At 50.6% G+C, this 17,508-nt stretch overlaps 2 protein-coding genes across 3 annotated transcripts in view; one reads left to right on the top strand and one right to left on the bottom strand.

Annotated features, from left to right (window-relative positions):
* EXT2 (exostosin glycosyltransferase 2) overlaps positions 1-15,603 on the top strand; it is a 198,752-nt gene extending 183,149 nt beyond the window's left edge. For both annotated transcript variants that reach the window (XM_077963091.1, XM_077963089.1), the window contains one exon: positions 14,547-15,603. In XM_077963091.1, coding sequence (XP_077819217.1) covers positions 14,547-14,595 — 49 coding nt within the window. In that variant the 3' untranslated portion in view covers positions 14,596-15,603. The remainder of the gene's footprint in view (positions 1-14,546) is intronic.
* Positions 1-17,508, bottom strand: part of ALX4 (ALX homeobox 4) — a 49,464-nt gene that overhangs the window by 11,077 nt on the left and 20,879 nt on the right. The window contains exon 2 of the mRNA XM_001113643.5: positions 3,596-3,906. Within this exon, the coding sequence (XP_001113643.1) occupies positions 3,596-3,906 (311 nt within the window). The remainder of the gene's footprint in view (positions 1-3,595; positions 3,907-17,508) is intronic.

Below are 17,508 nucleotides of genomic sequence, written 5' to 3'. Positions count from 1 at the left end.
CGTGTGTGCATGTGTGTCTGCAGAGAACACTGTTTTAGTTGTATGATGGTAACTGAAAAATACTCTGTGTGCCTTTGTTTTCATGTTTTGTACTCAAAGTGTCATTCTTCTTTCAGTACTTAGTGAATTCTACTCCCGGGCACTCCCATATGTTTGTTAGGAAGCACACATGCAACCCACATATGCAAACACAAATATATACACATACTGCACAGAAAATGAACTGGTTTATCCTACACCAACACAGCACTTACCGGGCTGTCCCATAACCAGCCATGCCCCTTTCTCTACCTACACCGGTGGGTCCTCCCCAGTCCATTTGCTGGAGATCAGGCTAGATGCTAGGATTCCTGTCAAAACTCAGGCATGTAAGGTCATGTGAGTGGCTGGTTGTCCAAATTCAAATGAGATCTGGGTGTGTGAGGGCTTCCGGATTCACAGGAAACCCCAGCTGCCCTGTTGTCCTTCCTCAAACATTCATTAGGCACTGGAGGGGGATAAAATGGCAGCCTTGCCGGGTGCAGTGGCTCATGCCTGTAATCCCAGCACTTTGGGAGGCTGAGTTGGGCCTGAGGTCAGGAGTTCAAGACCAGCTGGCCAACATGGTGAAACCCCATCTCTACGAAACATACAAAAATTAGCCGGGTGTGGTGTGTGCACCTGTAATCCTGGCTACTCGGGAGGCTGAGGCAGGATAATCGCTTGAACCCGGGAGGCAGAGGTTGCAGTGAGCCAAGATCGCACCACTGCATTCCAGCCTGGGTGACAGAAAAAGACTCTGTCAAAAAAAAAAAAAAAAGGCAACCTGGGCCGGGCATGGTGGCTCACACCTGTAATCCCAGCACACTTTGGAAGACCAAAGCGGGTGGATCACTTGAGGTCATGAGTTCAAGACCAGCTTGGCCAATATGGCGAAACCTCCGTCTCTATCAAAAAATACAAAAAATTAACTGGGTGTGGTGGCATATGCCTGTAGTCACAGCTACTAGGGAGGCTGAGGCATGAGAATCACTGGAACCCAGGAGGCGGAGGCTGCAGTGAGCCAAGATCACACCACTTCACTCCAACGTGGGTGACACAGTGAGACCCTGTCTCAAAAAAAAAAAAAAAAAAAAAAGGCAACCTGCCCTCAGGGAACTTAAAGCAACTCAACCATGCAGCTCTTCAGCATCACTTCTGGTAGCTGTAGTTTCTGAACAGCTACATATTTACTGATCACCACTAGTCCTTTTCCACACCAGCCATTTTGGAGAAAAAGTTTGTAGACTCTATTAGAGATGGCTCTGCCTTCTTAAACAGAACATGGTTGTAATGGATGAACCTTTTACTGACGCCTTAGAACAAGGCTGCTGAAGATGCTTTCGTGAATTAATGCAAGAGTCCCTGGGGCCTGCTGAGGATGTCAGGGTTGGGGCATCTCTCTCCTTACATGGAGGGGCCCAGCCCACTGAGCTGTATGGCGCTTTGCTGATTAAAAAAAAAAAAAAAAAAAAAGATTCCTCTTTGTTCTAAAGCTGTTAATTTTTCTGGCCCACTGGAGAGGGAAAAACTGCTATATGGCAACACTTTATTTGCTATTTCCAACATGCTTTGGGTTGGAAAAGCAGACTGATTATGACATTTATTTTGTGTTAAATTGAAACTTAAACTTGAGTGTGTGAATTTTGTCGCCTGTATTTTGGCTACTCATGGGTCTTTTCTTTCTGATCCTTTCTTTGCTGTGAATTCATGCTGGTGGGGGAGACACAGCTCTCTGGACAGGGGTTGATTGATCCATGGATACTTATTTTTTAGCCTTGATGCTCTGCATTTGGCTTTCTCTAATTGGTGGGAATACAGTGATGAACAATCAGTGCTTGATCTCAAGGAAATCACAGTTTAGTGGAAGGGGACAAACGAGTAAAATAACTTAAGCCAGTCAAAAATCCTAGAAAGAAGACAAAATACGAGTTGGGCACAGTGTCTCATACCTATAATCCCAGCACTATGGGAGGCTGAGGTGAGGGATTACTTGAGGCCAGGAGTTTGAGGCCAATGTGGGCAACCTAGCAAGACCCCATCTCTACAAAAAAATAAAAAATCTTATCCCAGGCATGGTGGTGTATGCCTGTGGTCCCAGCTACTCAGGAAGCTGAGGTGGGAGGATCCCTTGAGCCCATGAAGTTAAGGCTACAGCGAGCCATGATCACACCACTGCACTCCACGCTGGGTGACAGAGAGAGACCCAGTCTCTTTAAAAAAATAAACTAAAATACCCAGAAGATAAAATGGGCCCAGGCGTGGTGACTTATGCCTATAATTCTAGTACTTTGGGAGGCTGAGGTGGGAGGATCACTTTAGTCTAGGAGTTTGAGGCTGCAGTGAGCTATAATCGTCTTATTGCACTCCAGCCTGGGTGACAGAATGAGACCCTGTCTCTAAAAAGAAAACAAACAAACAAAAAATTAAAGTTTTAAGAAGATAAAATAGGACAGTGTAGCAAAAAGTGAGCTGGTTTGGTTGTGTTATGTTGGGTTGGGTTGAGTGTGTCAGGCTCCATTGTGTTGTGTTGTGTTAGGTTGAGTTCCATTGGAATGTGTTATATTGGGTTGTGTTGGAATGGGTTGTGTTAGGTTTAGTATGTTGAGTCCCATTGTGTTGTGTTGGGTTGAGGTGAGTTCTACTGGGTTGTGTTGGGTTGGGCTGGGTTGAGTTCTATTGGGTTGCACTGAGTTGGGTTGAGTGTGTCAGGTTCCATTGTGTTAGGGTGAGTTCCACTGGAGTGTGTTATATTGGGCTGTGTTATGTTGGAATGGGTTGAGTTGGGTTGAGTGTGTTGAGTTCTATTGTGTTGTGCTGGGTTGAGTTGAGTTCTATTGGGTTGTGTTGGGTTGTGTTGTGTTGTGTTGTGTTGGATTGCACTGAGTTGGGTTGAGTATGTTGAGTTCCATTGTGTTGTGTTGAGTTGAGTTCTATTGGGTTGTGTTCCATTGGGTTGCAGTGAGTTGGGTTGAGTGTGTTGGGTTCCACTGTATTGTACTGGGTGGGTGTTTTGGTTGTTGACTGGTAGTAGGGGGGCTGCTGCTTTAGCCATGGTGGTCAGGAAGACCTGTCAGAGGAGGTATGAGTTGGGACCTGAAAAATGGAGGGGGAGGCAGCCATCTAGGCAGAAGGAAGAGCTAAACTGTTCTCTGTTTCTGCCCATTGTGATGCTGTAGACATTATCTTCATGTTTGTCCTGTTTCCTGTCCAAGATATAGGCCTTCCAGAGCAGGGACCAGTAACCCTTCTCTGTGAAAAAGCCAGGATTCTCACACAGTGTAAAGCCCAGAAACAGCCAGCAGCAGCCTTCCTGCCCTTCTTCTGGGGGCCCTCCTTCCTTTGCCCCCTCCCACAGTACAGAAGCCCAATATTAAAGAGGATAAAAGCAGAGTTGCTCTAGTTGGGACAGCGGCATGAGGGGCATGCTAGGAGCCCCTACTCTCAGGCTCACAATGAACTGAGGTAAGGAAAGCCATGGTGTGGTTGGTGGGCAGTCAGGAGACCCCAGCTGCAGCCAAGAGCCCAGGGGCAGGCTCTGCTTTACCAGCCTCACTCCCAGGTGGCCCTCACTGACCTGCACACGGGCCTCGGTGAGGTCTGTCCTCATGGCCAGCTGTTCTCGTGCATACACGTCTGGGTAGTGGGTCTTCTGGAAGACCTTCTCCAGCTCCTCCAGCTGGTAGCTGGTGAAGGTGGTCCGGTTCCTCCGCTTCTTGCCCTTGTTGCTCTCCGAGTCGGCCTTCTCCAGTGGGCTGGGGAGGTCTGAGCTGGCCCGGTCCTGGGGCCCCTTCACCCCAGCCTCCTTGACACTCAGGTAGCTGCTGTCCATCCCCACAGTGTCAGAGTCGGGGGGTAACTCTGGCTCACCCAGGGAGCTTTCTTTAGCTGAGGGGGGAGGAAACAAAGTCAGAAACCAATGGCTGAACGAAGCAAAAGAAGGGGGACGTTGGTTGGGGGGCACTTGGGTAGCCACCCCCTGCCTTTTTCCTCTTAAAGCTCATTGGATGCAAGGTCAGGAGACTTGGCTTCTAATTCTGGCTTGCCATTAACATGCTGTGTGACCTTGGGCAAATCTCTTCCCCTCTCTGAGCCTCTTTGCCACCATCTTAGACTAGGTCCCTTTCGGCACCAATGTTATGTGAACCCAAGTCAGTCAATCTGACTTCTGCGACCTTTAGTCCCCACCTCACTGACCCTGAGCTCCTCTCTCTAGAGGGATTCCCTTCATCAGGACTTTTCTGGGTCCCGAGAATTCTGACCCCAGTGCCATGGCCTCCCTGGGTGGAAGGGAAACTCATTCAGCAGCCATGTCTGGCCCAGTGGGGCTTGGGGTGAGGAGGACCCAGCACTGAGGCAGACAGGAGTGCCCCTCCTTTCCTGGCCTAGTCCCACCAGGAGTTCAGCAGGAGCTGGAGACTCTGCCCCAAGAGTCCAGTGCTGAGGGGTCAACACCTCCTTGCCCGCCCCTCAACCCTGCACGCTGGTCTCACCTATTGTTCAAGAGAAGGGTCTTTCTTCCTTGGGGGTGCACGGGATCGAGGCATGGGCCACATCTCCTGTTACAAGCAGCGCCTGCACATTGCTTACTGAGGCTGCCCAGGCACCTTCATCCCCAGCACGCTGACCCCGGGCCTGGGTGGGTGTACATGAGCACGGCTCCCAGTCACTGCATCTAGCAGATGGAACCCCCCTGGCACATTCCTAGGAGCTCAGGACTGCAAGGACCAATCAACCCATACAGGTCAAGGAAGAAGAGGTGGAGGCTGGGGTGGGAGAGTGAGGCGGGAAGCCACTTTACCACCACACAGCCCGGTGAGCTTCCTGGGCAGACACACTCACCTCCTGGCAGAGGGTTTAGGACAGCAGTCCCTACCTTTTTGGCACCAGAAACTGGTTTTGTGGAAGATAATTTTTTCCATGGATGGAAGGGGTGGTGGTGGGGAATGGCTTGGGGATGAAACTGTTTCACCTCAAATCACCAGGCATCAGATTCTCGTAAGGAGCATGCAACCTAGATCCCTCGCATGCATGGTTCACAGTAGGATTCACGCTCCTGTGAGAATCTAATGGCATCAGTGACCTGAAAGGAGCCAGAACTTGCGGTAATGCTTGCTCACTTGCCGCTCACCTCCTGTGTGCTGCCCGGTTACTAACAGGCCATGGACCGATACTGGTCCACAGCCTGCAGGCTAAGGACTCTCGTTTAGGGCATGGACTCTTTAGCCTTGCTATGAATCCTATGGCCGTGACTCCCCAGCTCTGTGCTCAGGAGAGCTTACCTACCCTTTGTGTGCCTCAGTTTCCCCCTGTATAAAATGGGGATGAAGATCCTTATAGGATCTTCCTCATAGGGTAGCTGTGGGAAATAAAGAGGCTAGAGTGCTAGCTAGGTAGTTTTGCCATTATTGATATTCACCTTTCTAGTCCGGACTTGCAAACCCACAGACCCTGTGAACATTAGAGGACTCTGGCCCTGGAGAAGTCCTCCAAGCATGCAGGCCCTTGGGCGCAGGAGCATGTGCAGTGCGTGCACAGATGCCTAGGGAAGGGCAGCCAACTGGGTGTCTACAGATGTGGGTGTGAGCAACTCGAGAGCCGCATTCCTTGTCTGTAACTTGGGGAAAAGGAACTTCTTGAGTAAAAGAACGAACACACTTCCTAAGATGTGTGGGGAGCATTTGACACGACCTTTCGCATGCACAAGTTTTGATCATCACAACAAGCGTGTGTGGTAGATGTGAGCATCAACCACGCTGACCCTCGGTTTCTTCTCCTGGAAATAGGTCCAGGGGATGGGCATTAAGCATCAGAATGATGCCTGTAGTCCAGGTCTTCTGACTCCATCCAGATCCTGAGGGCTGAGGCTTCAGACTCAGTCTTATCCCTGGCTTTCTGTGCACACTGGGGAAGCTGAGAGGGACATTTGGCCTGTGGCATTCTCACCTCCCTCTCCAAGGCATCAAGGAAAGGGCATAGAGGTGAGTGCCCAGAGCAGGCCTGGAAGCAGCTTCAGGTGGCTGCTCCTGAGGGCCACGGGCAGTGCAGACGCCATGGGGGTGCACGACCGGCCCAGTGGCATCATGCATGACACCGTGTGAGCCCAGGCACATGGAGACAGCCACAGCTTCACAGTATTCTGCAAACTGCAGCTGGCAGCTGGGCCAAGAGCTTTCAGCAAAGATATTTATCTTCCTGGCAGACAAATACATTTTATGTTTTAGGTTGGTTTTTTTTTTTCTTAAAGAAACCCCACCCAGCCTTACCAAAAATAACCATCCCTGTTTTGCAATGTCCTGGAAGCCAGATGAGGGGCTGAGGGAGGTGAGCACTGAGCCCTGAGCCCCGGTCCCCAGGCCCCATCTCACAGCCCCACGGACCCTTGCTGGGGATGGGGACCAGCCTGCACAGCAATGGGAGCTCCATGTTACAGGAACCTAGAGTTGGTACGGACCAGCCTGAACTCCTAGTTTTAACTGGGGAGAAACTGAGGCCAGAGAGAGAAGGGAACACGCCCCAATTCCGGACAGAGCACAGCCTCTCAGCTCCTGGCCTGCCCTCTACTCCCTCCCCCAGGGTCTTAGGCCCTATTCCCAGGGAGAGAGGTAGGGGCAGAAGGAACCCAGGGGCCTCACATGACCAAGGCGTCCTGCTCTGCCCATCTTGTGGGGAGCAAGACCAGCCCCTGAGGATGAGGGAGTGAGGATGTGGCCTGGGGGCAGCGTCTCAGCACGGAGCCAGCTCTCGGCCTCTCAGGGGAAGTGGTGGAAGGTCCAGTCTTCATGGTGACAAGTAAGGGTCCAGTTTTGTCAACCTCTAGCTGCCCACTGAGACTAAGTGAACAGGCAGAGAGATAGAGGTGGTACAGCGTGTGCGAAGACCACCAGCCCAAGAGTTGGAAGCCCTGGCCTCGGCCCCCACTCTGCCTGGGACTTCAGATGACCCATTTCACCTCTGGAGTCTCACCTACAAATAGGGACAGCGGGGTGGCTGAGGGTCCTTCCTCCTCCTTCCTCCCTTGCTCACCAGCAGCCGGGACTGTCCCTGAGGACCTGGGGAGGGGAGGAGAGGGGCAGGGTGTGCCTGTGTCGGAGATGGAAGGAATTCAGGGAAGTGCTGCTCCTGGTTCCTCAAGGAAGAAGGCAGCAAGCCTTCTAACCTGTCTTGAGTCAGCTTGCTTTAAATCCTGAGGCCGGATTCCTCATTTAGACAACAAAGAAAAATTCCCCAAAGTTCTGCGGCTCCACTCAACTGGTCAGAATGACAAGCACGGCCCTCTCAGAGTCTCAGTCTTAAGACCCCAAGCTCAGGCCTCTATGTCCACTTCCCGCCACCCTGCAGCATCCCCACCCGGCGCTGGTTCCAGTCTAGCGTAGCAGGGAGCTCACTGCCCCCCGGACAGCTGGACCATTCGTCCTTAGACCCAGCCCATGTCTGTCTCCTGTAGGTCTGGCTCATTGGTTCCAGTTCTAACCTCCCAGCACCCTTCCCCATGACAGCCCTGTCCCTGCGGACATTGGGAGTATACTGCCACCCCTCTGAGTCTCCCTTCCTTCTGCAGTTCCCACTGCTGTTCCTCGGGCAGCCCTGCGTTTCTCCGGCCAGTGTGAGACAGAGGGCGGCAGGGAGTGGGGCCGGACCCTGGGCAAAGCCAGCAGATCGCTCTCCTGGGAGATGACCCCAGGCTAGCTAGAGAGTCAGGGTGGTGGCCGAAGGCCTGGGTGCTGGTCAGATCGGACTCCCTGCGAGGTGCCCTCCTCAACAAGATGGATGCTGAAAACAGAGGTCCCACAGCTCAGGCTGATTGTTCCTGACCAAAGGAAACCACAGACCTTGGTCCCCCAAGTCCCCATCTCGGGTCCCTGCCTGGAATGTCCCTCCTTCCAACTGACCTCCAAGATCCAGTGAAGCACCAGCTCCTCCAAGAAGCCCTCCCAGATTGTGACTGTTTTCTGTCCTCTGCTCACCCTCTCTACTGAATGCCTGTGTTAGGTGACTCGTATCTCATCCAGTCCTGAATGTCCAGTTCCTCCTATAGAATGTCAGTTCCCCAAGGGCTGGGGCTTCCTGCCGTTTGTCCCTTCTCAGCCTGAGGCTCAGCACAGGATAGGTCAGGTGGCAGAGATGCAGTAAGAGGTTGCTGAGGAATAAATGAACAATTTCTAACAAACAAACATCACTGAGCTCTCGCTCTGTCCAGGTAACTGTGCACCTTTGGTGAGCCGATGTTCTACAAAGCATGTGCAGAAAATGTCTGTCGAGTAAATGAACCAACCGCCTCATCCTCCTACCCACTGGGGAGAAAGTTGGGTGGGATACACTGAAAAGGGGCATGCAATGACAAATGCCACCATTCAAGGCTGACCGCACAAACAGCAGAGGTCACTGAGGGAGACAGGGGAGAAGAAAGACCCAGACAGACCTTGAGTGATGTCTCCATGCAGCGAGCAGGGGACAGAAGGAGAAGCGGAGATGGGCTTCATGGGGGCGGCTCCAGAAGTGAAACCAAGGTACAGAAACCCAGTCCAGGATCTGCCAGGACCTGGCTCCACACCCACCCTGCAGCCACACTGGGGTAGGAAGACCACCAGGGAGCTCTCAGTTTGCCTGGATGCTGGGCAAGCCTTCTTCAGAGCCTTGGGGCACCTTGTGCTGGCATGAGGCTGAGCAGCAACAGTGCCCAGCCTGGGCCCAGGCCACCCGCCAGGGGTTGGACTTCTCACAGCCTCCCTGGAGCAGCTCCTTGTGGACCTAGAAAGGCTCTATGCTGACACCCCTCCCATGATGGGTTTGTCCCAGGGCTGAGACTATGGGGTCCAAGACAATGTAGCCCCAATCTGCAGCTTCCCAGTCTTGATCTGGAAGTAAACCCCTGACTACTCAGAGCCATCAATCAAGTAGTGAACCTACATCACCAAGAGCAATGCCTGCCCCACGGCGGGTGTTGTGCACGCAGTGTGGCCATCATGCTATCCAATGCTCTTCAAACAATCCTGGGTCAGCATTATTGCCATAGACTGCTTTTGATGAAGCAGGAAGCATTCAGTTCAAGGTTATATTCTCAATCAGGAGCCACTGAGCCTTTCAACCTCTACTGGAACTCCCCCTCGGAGGACCCCCATACCTCTGGAAGCTGCCTATTCTAGCACTGGGAACCCCTGGCTGTTGGATTTCAGCTGGAGAAATGAATGAAGTGGAAAGCCTTGCTTCATTCCCTTAACCTCTACCCACCTGTCCTGGTTCAACCCAATGGCATCACTCTGGCCTGTTTCACCTTTTTAAAACAGGAAAACCCTTGAGAGATTTCCAAAGGTGACTGATTTTTCTTTTTTCTTTCTTTCTTTTTTTTTTGGCCGTGATTTAAAGAATGACCTTCTAGAGTCATTTTAGGGAGAGGGTGCTGGCAGCATCTGTGTGCACAGATGTAAACCCGGGGGCATGTAGCACAAGTCTGCAGTTGTGAGTGGATATGGGGAGCATATGTGTATTTGCTTGTAGATAGGTTTGTGGAGTGCGCATGCTTGTGTGGTCAAGTGCAGGCACACAAGTGGGATGTGGGTGGTTGTGTGTGGGTGCAGATCCCCATGGGTGGGGGCGGACATGGGTGGTGTGGACCTGCGTGGAGCTGTGCACAGGCCCATGCATATGGCGTACGGGGTCTCAGTCATTTTATCCTCCATGGTTTTGATTACATCTATTTTTCCTCCAAACATCTGCTTTGTGGGGGACATGCCACTCACTCTGTTCTCGGGTGAGCTGGCCCCACACACCCTGTGGCGGAGTGCACACAACGATGTAATCTCCTTAAAAAAAAACAGGCCAGCGTGAGGCCCTTTCATGCTATTGAAAGGGCACTGACTAAACCCACTGCTGTCCAAACAGTCCTGTGGGGGTGAGGGCGGAGGTTAAAGGTTAGCCATTGATCACGTCCCCACCCTACCGCATCCGCCACTGGGGTCTGTCCAGAGCTCAACTTGGATGTCCCTAATTTAGCTCCAGTCCCAATAAATAATGCCAAAGGGGTAGTAGTGACTGGGCTTAGATTTCAGCACACATGCACGGGGCACAGCTGTTTGCAGAGACAAACAGTGTCCCGGCCCTCAAGGGGCTGCCAGTCTTCAGCAGAGGGTGGGGTGGAATGGCAGTCCTCAGGCTAGCCAGTGGCACAGGCCATCCTGCTCACCCACAGCCACCAACCCAAGCCCTGAAATGCTCTCGACATAAGGAAAGTCTGAGAAACTGCCCCAGACTAGAGGAGGCCAAGGAGGCATGAGGACTAAGTGTTATCAATGTGTTCCGCATGGGATGCTGGAACAGTAAAAGGACATAGGGGGAAGCCAGTGAAATCTGAATAAAGTGTGGAGTGTGGTTAATAGTAATATTTAACAAAAAGCGGGCAAAATATTCTAGCAGACACTTCACCCAAGATGATATGCAGGGAGAAAATAAGCATGAAAGATGTTCAACCTCATTACCCGCTATGGAAATGCAAATTAAAAGCACAATGAGATACCACTATGTGCCTATCACAGTGGGAATAAGAAGACCTGATGATGCCAAGTTACGGCGATGTGTGGAGCACCCGGAACTCCCATCCCTCACGGCGGAAACACTTGGGCGGTGTCTTATCTAGTTAAACTAACACTGACCTCATGACCCAGCAATCCCACTCCTAGGTATTTACCCTACAGAAATAATGGCTTATTTTAAGAGGAGAGAAACCCAAACCCATAGGCAAATGTCTGCAGCAGCTCTATTCAGAATCACCCCGAAATGGAAACACCCCAAGTGTCTTTTGACAGGGGAATGGAAAAACGCAAGCTGTGGTCCATCCAGGCCACGGATCGACTCCACAGTGAAAAGAAAGAACTGTTGACAAACAATGACATGGATGAATCTCAAGGGTGGCCTTAGGGTCTGTAAATGAAGCCAGTCTCAAATTTACATAAAGGGCAACTTCACTCAGCTGGCACATGAATTCTGGGAAAGGCAAAACTACGGGGACTCTAGGCAACAGATCGCTGGTTGCCAGGCACAGCAGGAGGGAGAAAGTTTGTCCACAAGGGGCTTGCACTGCTGCGATGGAACTATTCTGTATCATGACTGTGGCAGTGAATACATGAATCTATACATGAGTGTGTTAAAACTCATAAAAGTGTACACCAAAAAATGTTTTACAGCTGGGCACAGTGGCTTGCGCCTGTAATCCTAGCACTTTCAGAGGCAGAGGCCGGTGGTGGATCACCTGAGGTCAGGAGTTTGAGACCAGCCTGGCCAACATGGTGAAACCCTGTCTCTACAATAATCTCAGCTACTTGGGAGGGTGAGGCAGGAGAATCGCTTGAACACGGGAGGCGCAGGTTGCACTGAGCTGAGATCGTGCCACTGCACTTTAGCCTGGGCAACAAGAATGAAACTCCGTCTCAAAAAAAAATTATTCTAAATTAATAATGGTAAGAATTCACTAGAGAGAAAGTTCATCATGTCATTGTTTAATATGCAGGAAAACCGACAGTAATCAAAATATTCATCAATAGGGGATTGGTTAAATAAAGGATGATGTTTCCATAAACGGAAGATCCTTCCCGATAGTCTTTATTCTGCAGGCTATTTCTTTTTTTTTTTGAGACAGAGTCCCGCTTTGCCACCAAAGCTGGAGTGCAGTGGTTCGATCTCAGCTCACTGCAACCTCATTTCCTAGGTTCAAGTGATTCTCAGGCCTCAGTTTCCTGAGAAGCTGGGACTACAGGCATGAGCCACTACACCCCGCTAATTTTTGTATTTTTAGTAGAGATGGAGTTTCCTCATGTTGCCCAGGCTGGTCTTGAACTCCTGGCCTCAAATGATCCACCCGTCTTGGCCTCCCAAAGTGCTGGGATTACAGGCATGGACCACCGCGCCAATATTATGTATTTATTTGTTCTTCTGTTTTCCCTTTGTTTATTGTCTCTCTCTCTCCCTCCCATGGAGCAGGGAGTATATCTGAGCATGTGTGCTTTGTTTACCCTGCTATGTAACACCTAGTAGCATAGCTGGCATGCAGTAGATACTCAGTAAACATTTGATGAACAAATGAATGAAATTGATGCTAAGAAAGCATAGTGTTTTAACACATGCAAAGATGTTCAATTTATATCAAATAAATCTCATTTTGACCAAAAAAGAGGAAGGGAGTGGAGCATTTGTCCTCAGAAAACACTACAAGTTTCCAGAAGTGGCAATATGGATCTATGGGTTAATTTTGTTTCTTTTATTTATTTATTTATTTATTTATTTTTTGTCAGGGGGCAGGGCTGGTCCGAATTAATTTTCTATTTGTTCTCCCAGGAAGAGGTTGAAACGTTACCTGAAACCAGTGATTAGAATCCTGGATGGTGCATGCTCTGAGAGCAGGCTGGGCTCTGTGCTGTGGGATTATGGGAAGCAAGAGACAAGCACCACTTGGAATGGGCTGGAGGAAGGTTAGGGAAGCTTCCGAGAAAGGCCCTTTTTTCGCCGTGGGGATTGGCCACCGTCGTCACAAACTGGGCCCCTGCAACTCAGACCTCTGGACCATGATGGATCCCAGTGACGCTCAGGGTGACGCTCAGTCCCGACCTCCTGAGGGGTTTCTCCACCTTCAGGCTCACCACCCTCAAATACAACCAGAGAGTGTCTAAAACATACACAGCCGGTCATGTCATGGCCTTCTCTGTAGCCTTTCACTGGCTCCCAGATCCCTCCTTAGAATGGCCAGAAATAATACAGGAGACTCGGTTAAACTGGGATTTTAGATAAACTGTGAATACTTTAAACAATATAAGTATATCCCAAATATGGCACAAGAAATACTTACCCTACAAATTATTATTTCAAATGCAGATTTGACTGAGCAACCTGGTTTTGTTGTTTGCTTGCTTGCTTTTTGCTAAATCTGCCAACCCTGTACATCAGGCGTATGAGGCATTCAGGGTCCCGAAGGCAGGACTGGTCCCACCTGACTCAGGGACTTACACCCCAGCCTTCCATCTAGCTTGAGTCTCACAGACCTGCTTCCACTCCGCAGCGCACTGCATGAGCGACTTCAGGCTTCCGCACTCCTGCGGGCACCCTTCCTTCTACCTACCATGTCTCTCTGCCACTCCTGTCTGTGGCTAACTACTACTTTCACCCAGATAGCTTTCTCTGTAACTTTTGTGACTTTTCTTTCCCCTTACAAATAGTAATCTATGTTCTGTATGGAAGATTTTAAAAAAATCAAGACAGACCAAAAGAAAATCACACACACACACACACACACACACACACACACACACACAGAGAACACATTACTTTGTAAACTTTTTTTTTTTTTTTTTTCCAGATAGAGTCTCACTTTTGTCTCCCAGGTTGGAGCGCAGTGCTGCCATCTTGGCTTAGTGCAACCTCCACCTCCTGGGTTCAAGCTATTCTCCTGCCTCAGCCTCCCGAGTATCTGGGATTACAGGCGCCAGCCACACCTGGCTAATTTTTGTACTTTTAGTAGAGACGGGGTTTTGCCATGTTGGTCAGGCTGGTCTTGAACTCCTGACTTCAGGTGATCTGCCTTAGTGAAAACAATGGCTGTTTTATTTAATCCATCCTCTTCTGTTGGGCTCACAGGTTTCTACTTGTTTGAAATCATAGCAGGTCTCTGATTTAAATCTTTCGATACATGCATGGCGATTCCCTTAGAAGAAGCTCCAAGACCTAGAAATACGGGGTTCAATTTTCCACACATCTGAGGGGCTCTGGGAAACATGGCCAAGCTGTCTTCCAGAAACATGTAATGTCCTCAGCTGCCGCAGTGTCCGCTCCCACTTCACAGCCAATAATGGTCATTAGAGTGTCATTTTGGTCATTTTAAAATCTTTGCCAGCATGATGGATGAAAGTGAGATCTTGCCTTTCCTTTTTATTTTTTCTTTCTTTTTTTTTTAACTATGGAACCTTTTATTTTTTGTATTTCTTCTGCTGTGAATTCCTCTCCTAGGCTTTCGAGGCTCAGCCAAGGGTCACCTTTCTTCCTCCCTGACCACCCTTGCCTCTTAAACACTGAATCCTCCGCTTTACAGCAGCAGCTCATGGGCCTTCTCCCTCCCTAGACTGTGAGCTGATCAGAGTGGGCCTCCCAGATGTACTGCTGGGGTCTGGAGCTGGGGCCTTCGCCTGCTGTGAGCAAAGGCTCAGGACACACCGCTGGAATTAATGCAAACGCCCGTGTGTGCCTGGGTTGGGGGAGGCTCCTCTGGGCTCCCTCTGCCTCTGGTATAGCTGGGGCAGCTCTGCAGGGTGGCCAGTGTGTCTGCAGGAAAGGGCCCCAGGCCCCGCAGCTGGGCTCCAGACGCAGGAGGGCCTTGGTCCGCTACACACACTGCTTGTGTCGGGAGGCTGCTGCATGGAGTTGGAAGAAGGGACCTTGCAGGATGAGGGGGGTCGAGGAAACCAGCCACAGCGCAGGGCAGGAAGGACCAAAGGTGACCCTGGCAGCTCCCTGACCCTGGACAAACCTCTTGGCTTCTGTTTCCTCAGTTCAACAACATTGCATGAATTCCTGCCAGGGAGGAGTATGAGAAAATAGAGGGGCACAGCCCCGCGGGAAGCCAAGACTGAAGAGGAGTCCCCGGCCCTGGCTGCTTACCCAGAAGGCTAAGCGTTCAGGTTCCAGGGCCCTACTCCCAGACGGCCAAGATCAAGACTGCAGTTGCGCATGCTGGCCACCAGGAGGCACTGCAGTTCCAATAAAGTCACTGGACGGAAGGTGGTGATCCTGGGGCCCCACTGCCTGATGAGGTTTCTAGAAGTTTGTTTGAAGACCCAGGTCCTCGCTGGGAGGATTTGCCACTCAAGCAGTAATTCAGCCCTACTATGCGTCTGCCACCGTCCCAGCACTACAAGGGACAAAGAGATGGATGGGGCCAGTCGCTGGCCTTCCTTGCAGCAGTCTTCCCTCCCTAGTTCTGGGTATTTTCACATTCCTGCCCATTCCAGTCCCCTCCGAATTCCCACACGGTGGCCCTGGCATCCTCATTGGACAGATGGGCAAAGTGAGGCGCCGAGAGGAGGGACCCGTGAGTGTCACCAGCGACTGAGTAACAGACAGGCTGAGACCTGGGCTCTTTTCCATTCCCTAAGTGGTCCCCCTTTGGAGACCCATGGGGATTCCTTGGCCCTCCAGGGAAGATTGAGCCCAGTGGGTGCTCAGGAAACTGACTAACTTACAAAAGCCTTTGCCTTGCAAAAGCTCCCCCAGGACACCCCTGTAGTTTGGCCCAGCGGCTCTCCATGTGGCTGGCAGATTTGTTACCAGCTTCCCTGTGGGTTCTTCCTGAGGCAGGCATCTGCCAAGGCAGGGTCTGCAGCCCCCTCCTCCATCGCTCCACCCTCACACAGAAGCTCTCTCAGTTCCTCCCTCAATGGCAGGGGTTGTGGTTGGGGACTGTCTTTCTCTTAGTCCAGAGATGGAGTGGGCTTCCCAGAGTCCAGGAAGGAAAAGGGATTAATGCTGGGCTCTCTCTCTCTCTCTCTCTCACACACACACACACACACACACACACACACACACACACACACCAACCAAAAAACAAAACCAGGAACTGGGCTTTGTACTTTACAAAGTACTAGGGCATCTATTATGCCACCAGTAGAGTTCCAGCCTCTTTACAACCATCAGGTTTCCATTTTGCAGCCCCAGAAACTGAGGCCAGAGGGGTAAATGCCTTGCTGAGAATCAATAACTGTTAAGAAGGTCCAGGGGTGGTGGATCATCCCTGTAATCCCAAAATGTTGGGAGGCCAAGGTGGGAGGGTCACTTGAGCCCAGAGTTCCATCTAGCCTGGGTGACAGAGGGAGACCTGTCTCAAAAAAAAAAAAGAAAGAAAAGAAAAGAAAAAAACCCAAAAAACTGGTAAGAGGCAGAGCTGAAACTTGGACTCCAGGCCTGGGGCATGCCCGCTGGGCCCTCCTGGGATGGATGCTGTGGGTGGGACTGGGACAGGCAAACAGGAGACAGGGTCGAGGAGGAAGGCAGGAAGATGGAGAAGTCACAGGAGAATGGCTGCTCTCAGCTGCCTTGAGAGACTGGCCCCCTCGCAACCACCTTCAGGGCTGCCCCTGATCAAACTGCCCTGCTGAAGATCAACTTCATTGACCATCTGGGACCTCAGATGTGGACCAGTGCCTTGTTTCAGGGCCTACACACACTGAAGTACTTAGAGGCAAAGAGGCATATGTCTGCAACTTATTCTTTTCTTTTTTTTTTTTTTTTTTTTTGAGATGAAGGCTTGCTCTGTCGTACAGGCTGGAGTGCAGTGACACAATCTTGGCTAACTGCAAACTCCCCGTCCCGGGTTCAAGTGATTATCCTGTTTCAGCCTCCCGAGTAGTTGGGATTACAGGTGCACACCACCACGCCCGGCTAATTTTTGTATTTTTAGTAGAGTCGGGGTTTTACTATGTTGGCCAGGCTGGTCTCGAACTCCTGACCTCAGGTGATCCGCCTGCCTCAGCCTCCCAAAGTGCTGGAATTACAGGCATGAGCCACTGTGCCCAGCCTGCAACTTACTGTTAAATGATTCAGCTGTATATGGTATGCATGTACACCAATACATACATAAACAGAGCATATACACAGAGAGACCCAGAGAGACCGAAAATGACAATGCAAATATGGCAAAACATCACCATTTGGGGAGTCAGCATAAAAGGCATCTGGGAATTCTTTGTAGTCCATTTGTGACTTTTCTCTAAGTGTAATGTTATATCAAAATAAAAAGTTTTTTAAAAGCAAAGGTATGTGGACTAATGGAAAGAAGGCGCCTTCCCTAGGAAGTCCTCTTGTGAAGCTGGCATTTGTAATCATTTGAACAGGACCTGGACAAGTTACCTAGCCACCTCCCCGCCTTCCCCTTATCACCACCACCGTTCACAGTTCTACAAGGGGCCTTGTATGTTGCAAAAAAAAAAAAAAAAAAATCCCAAGACAAATGCCAACTCTGGGAGCACACCTTGCTCGCCAGCCCTCTGGAAGCCCTCACTTCCACGGAAGCCATTGTGACCCAATGAGGACACGGGGCTCCTTTGAGCAGCTCTTCTGAGAGCTGTAGGAGGCCAAGGTCAAGCTACTGTTGGAACTTCAAAGTTTGAAAAGTACTTTAATTTTTGAGTCTACTGTAATTTCAACTGTCCTACAGTTAGTACAAATGAGTAAAGTTTCCTTGTATAAAAAAAAAAAAATGGTGGAAAGAAAGAACCATCCTTAGGACCTCTGTCCAGCCCTCAGCCCCCATGGCCCCTCTGCCAAGGGCTGGGTCCCCTCCACCCCCCAGCTTGTCTCTGGAATTTGTCTTTCCTGTCCTCTGCCCCACCGTGTCTTGCTTCACTGATTCATTCATTGGGCACCTTGTCAGAGCTTCCCTTAAGAATCATGGCCTAGGGGAAGAGATGGACGAGGGACAAGCATGGCCAAGCGTTCCAGGGTCTGCAGGGCAAGAGT

This window comes from Macaca mulatta, chromosome 14 (assembly GCF_049350105.2).
Source record: "Macaca mulatta isolate MMU2019108-1 chromosome 14, T2T-MMU8v2.0, whole genome shotgun sequence".
Classification (NCBI taxonomy): domain Eukaryota; kingdom Metazoa; phylum Chordata; class Mammalia; order Primates; family Cercopithecidae; genus Macaca; species Macaca mulatta.
This window is presented reverse-complemented; position numbering and strand designations above follow the sequence as displayed.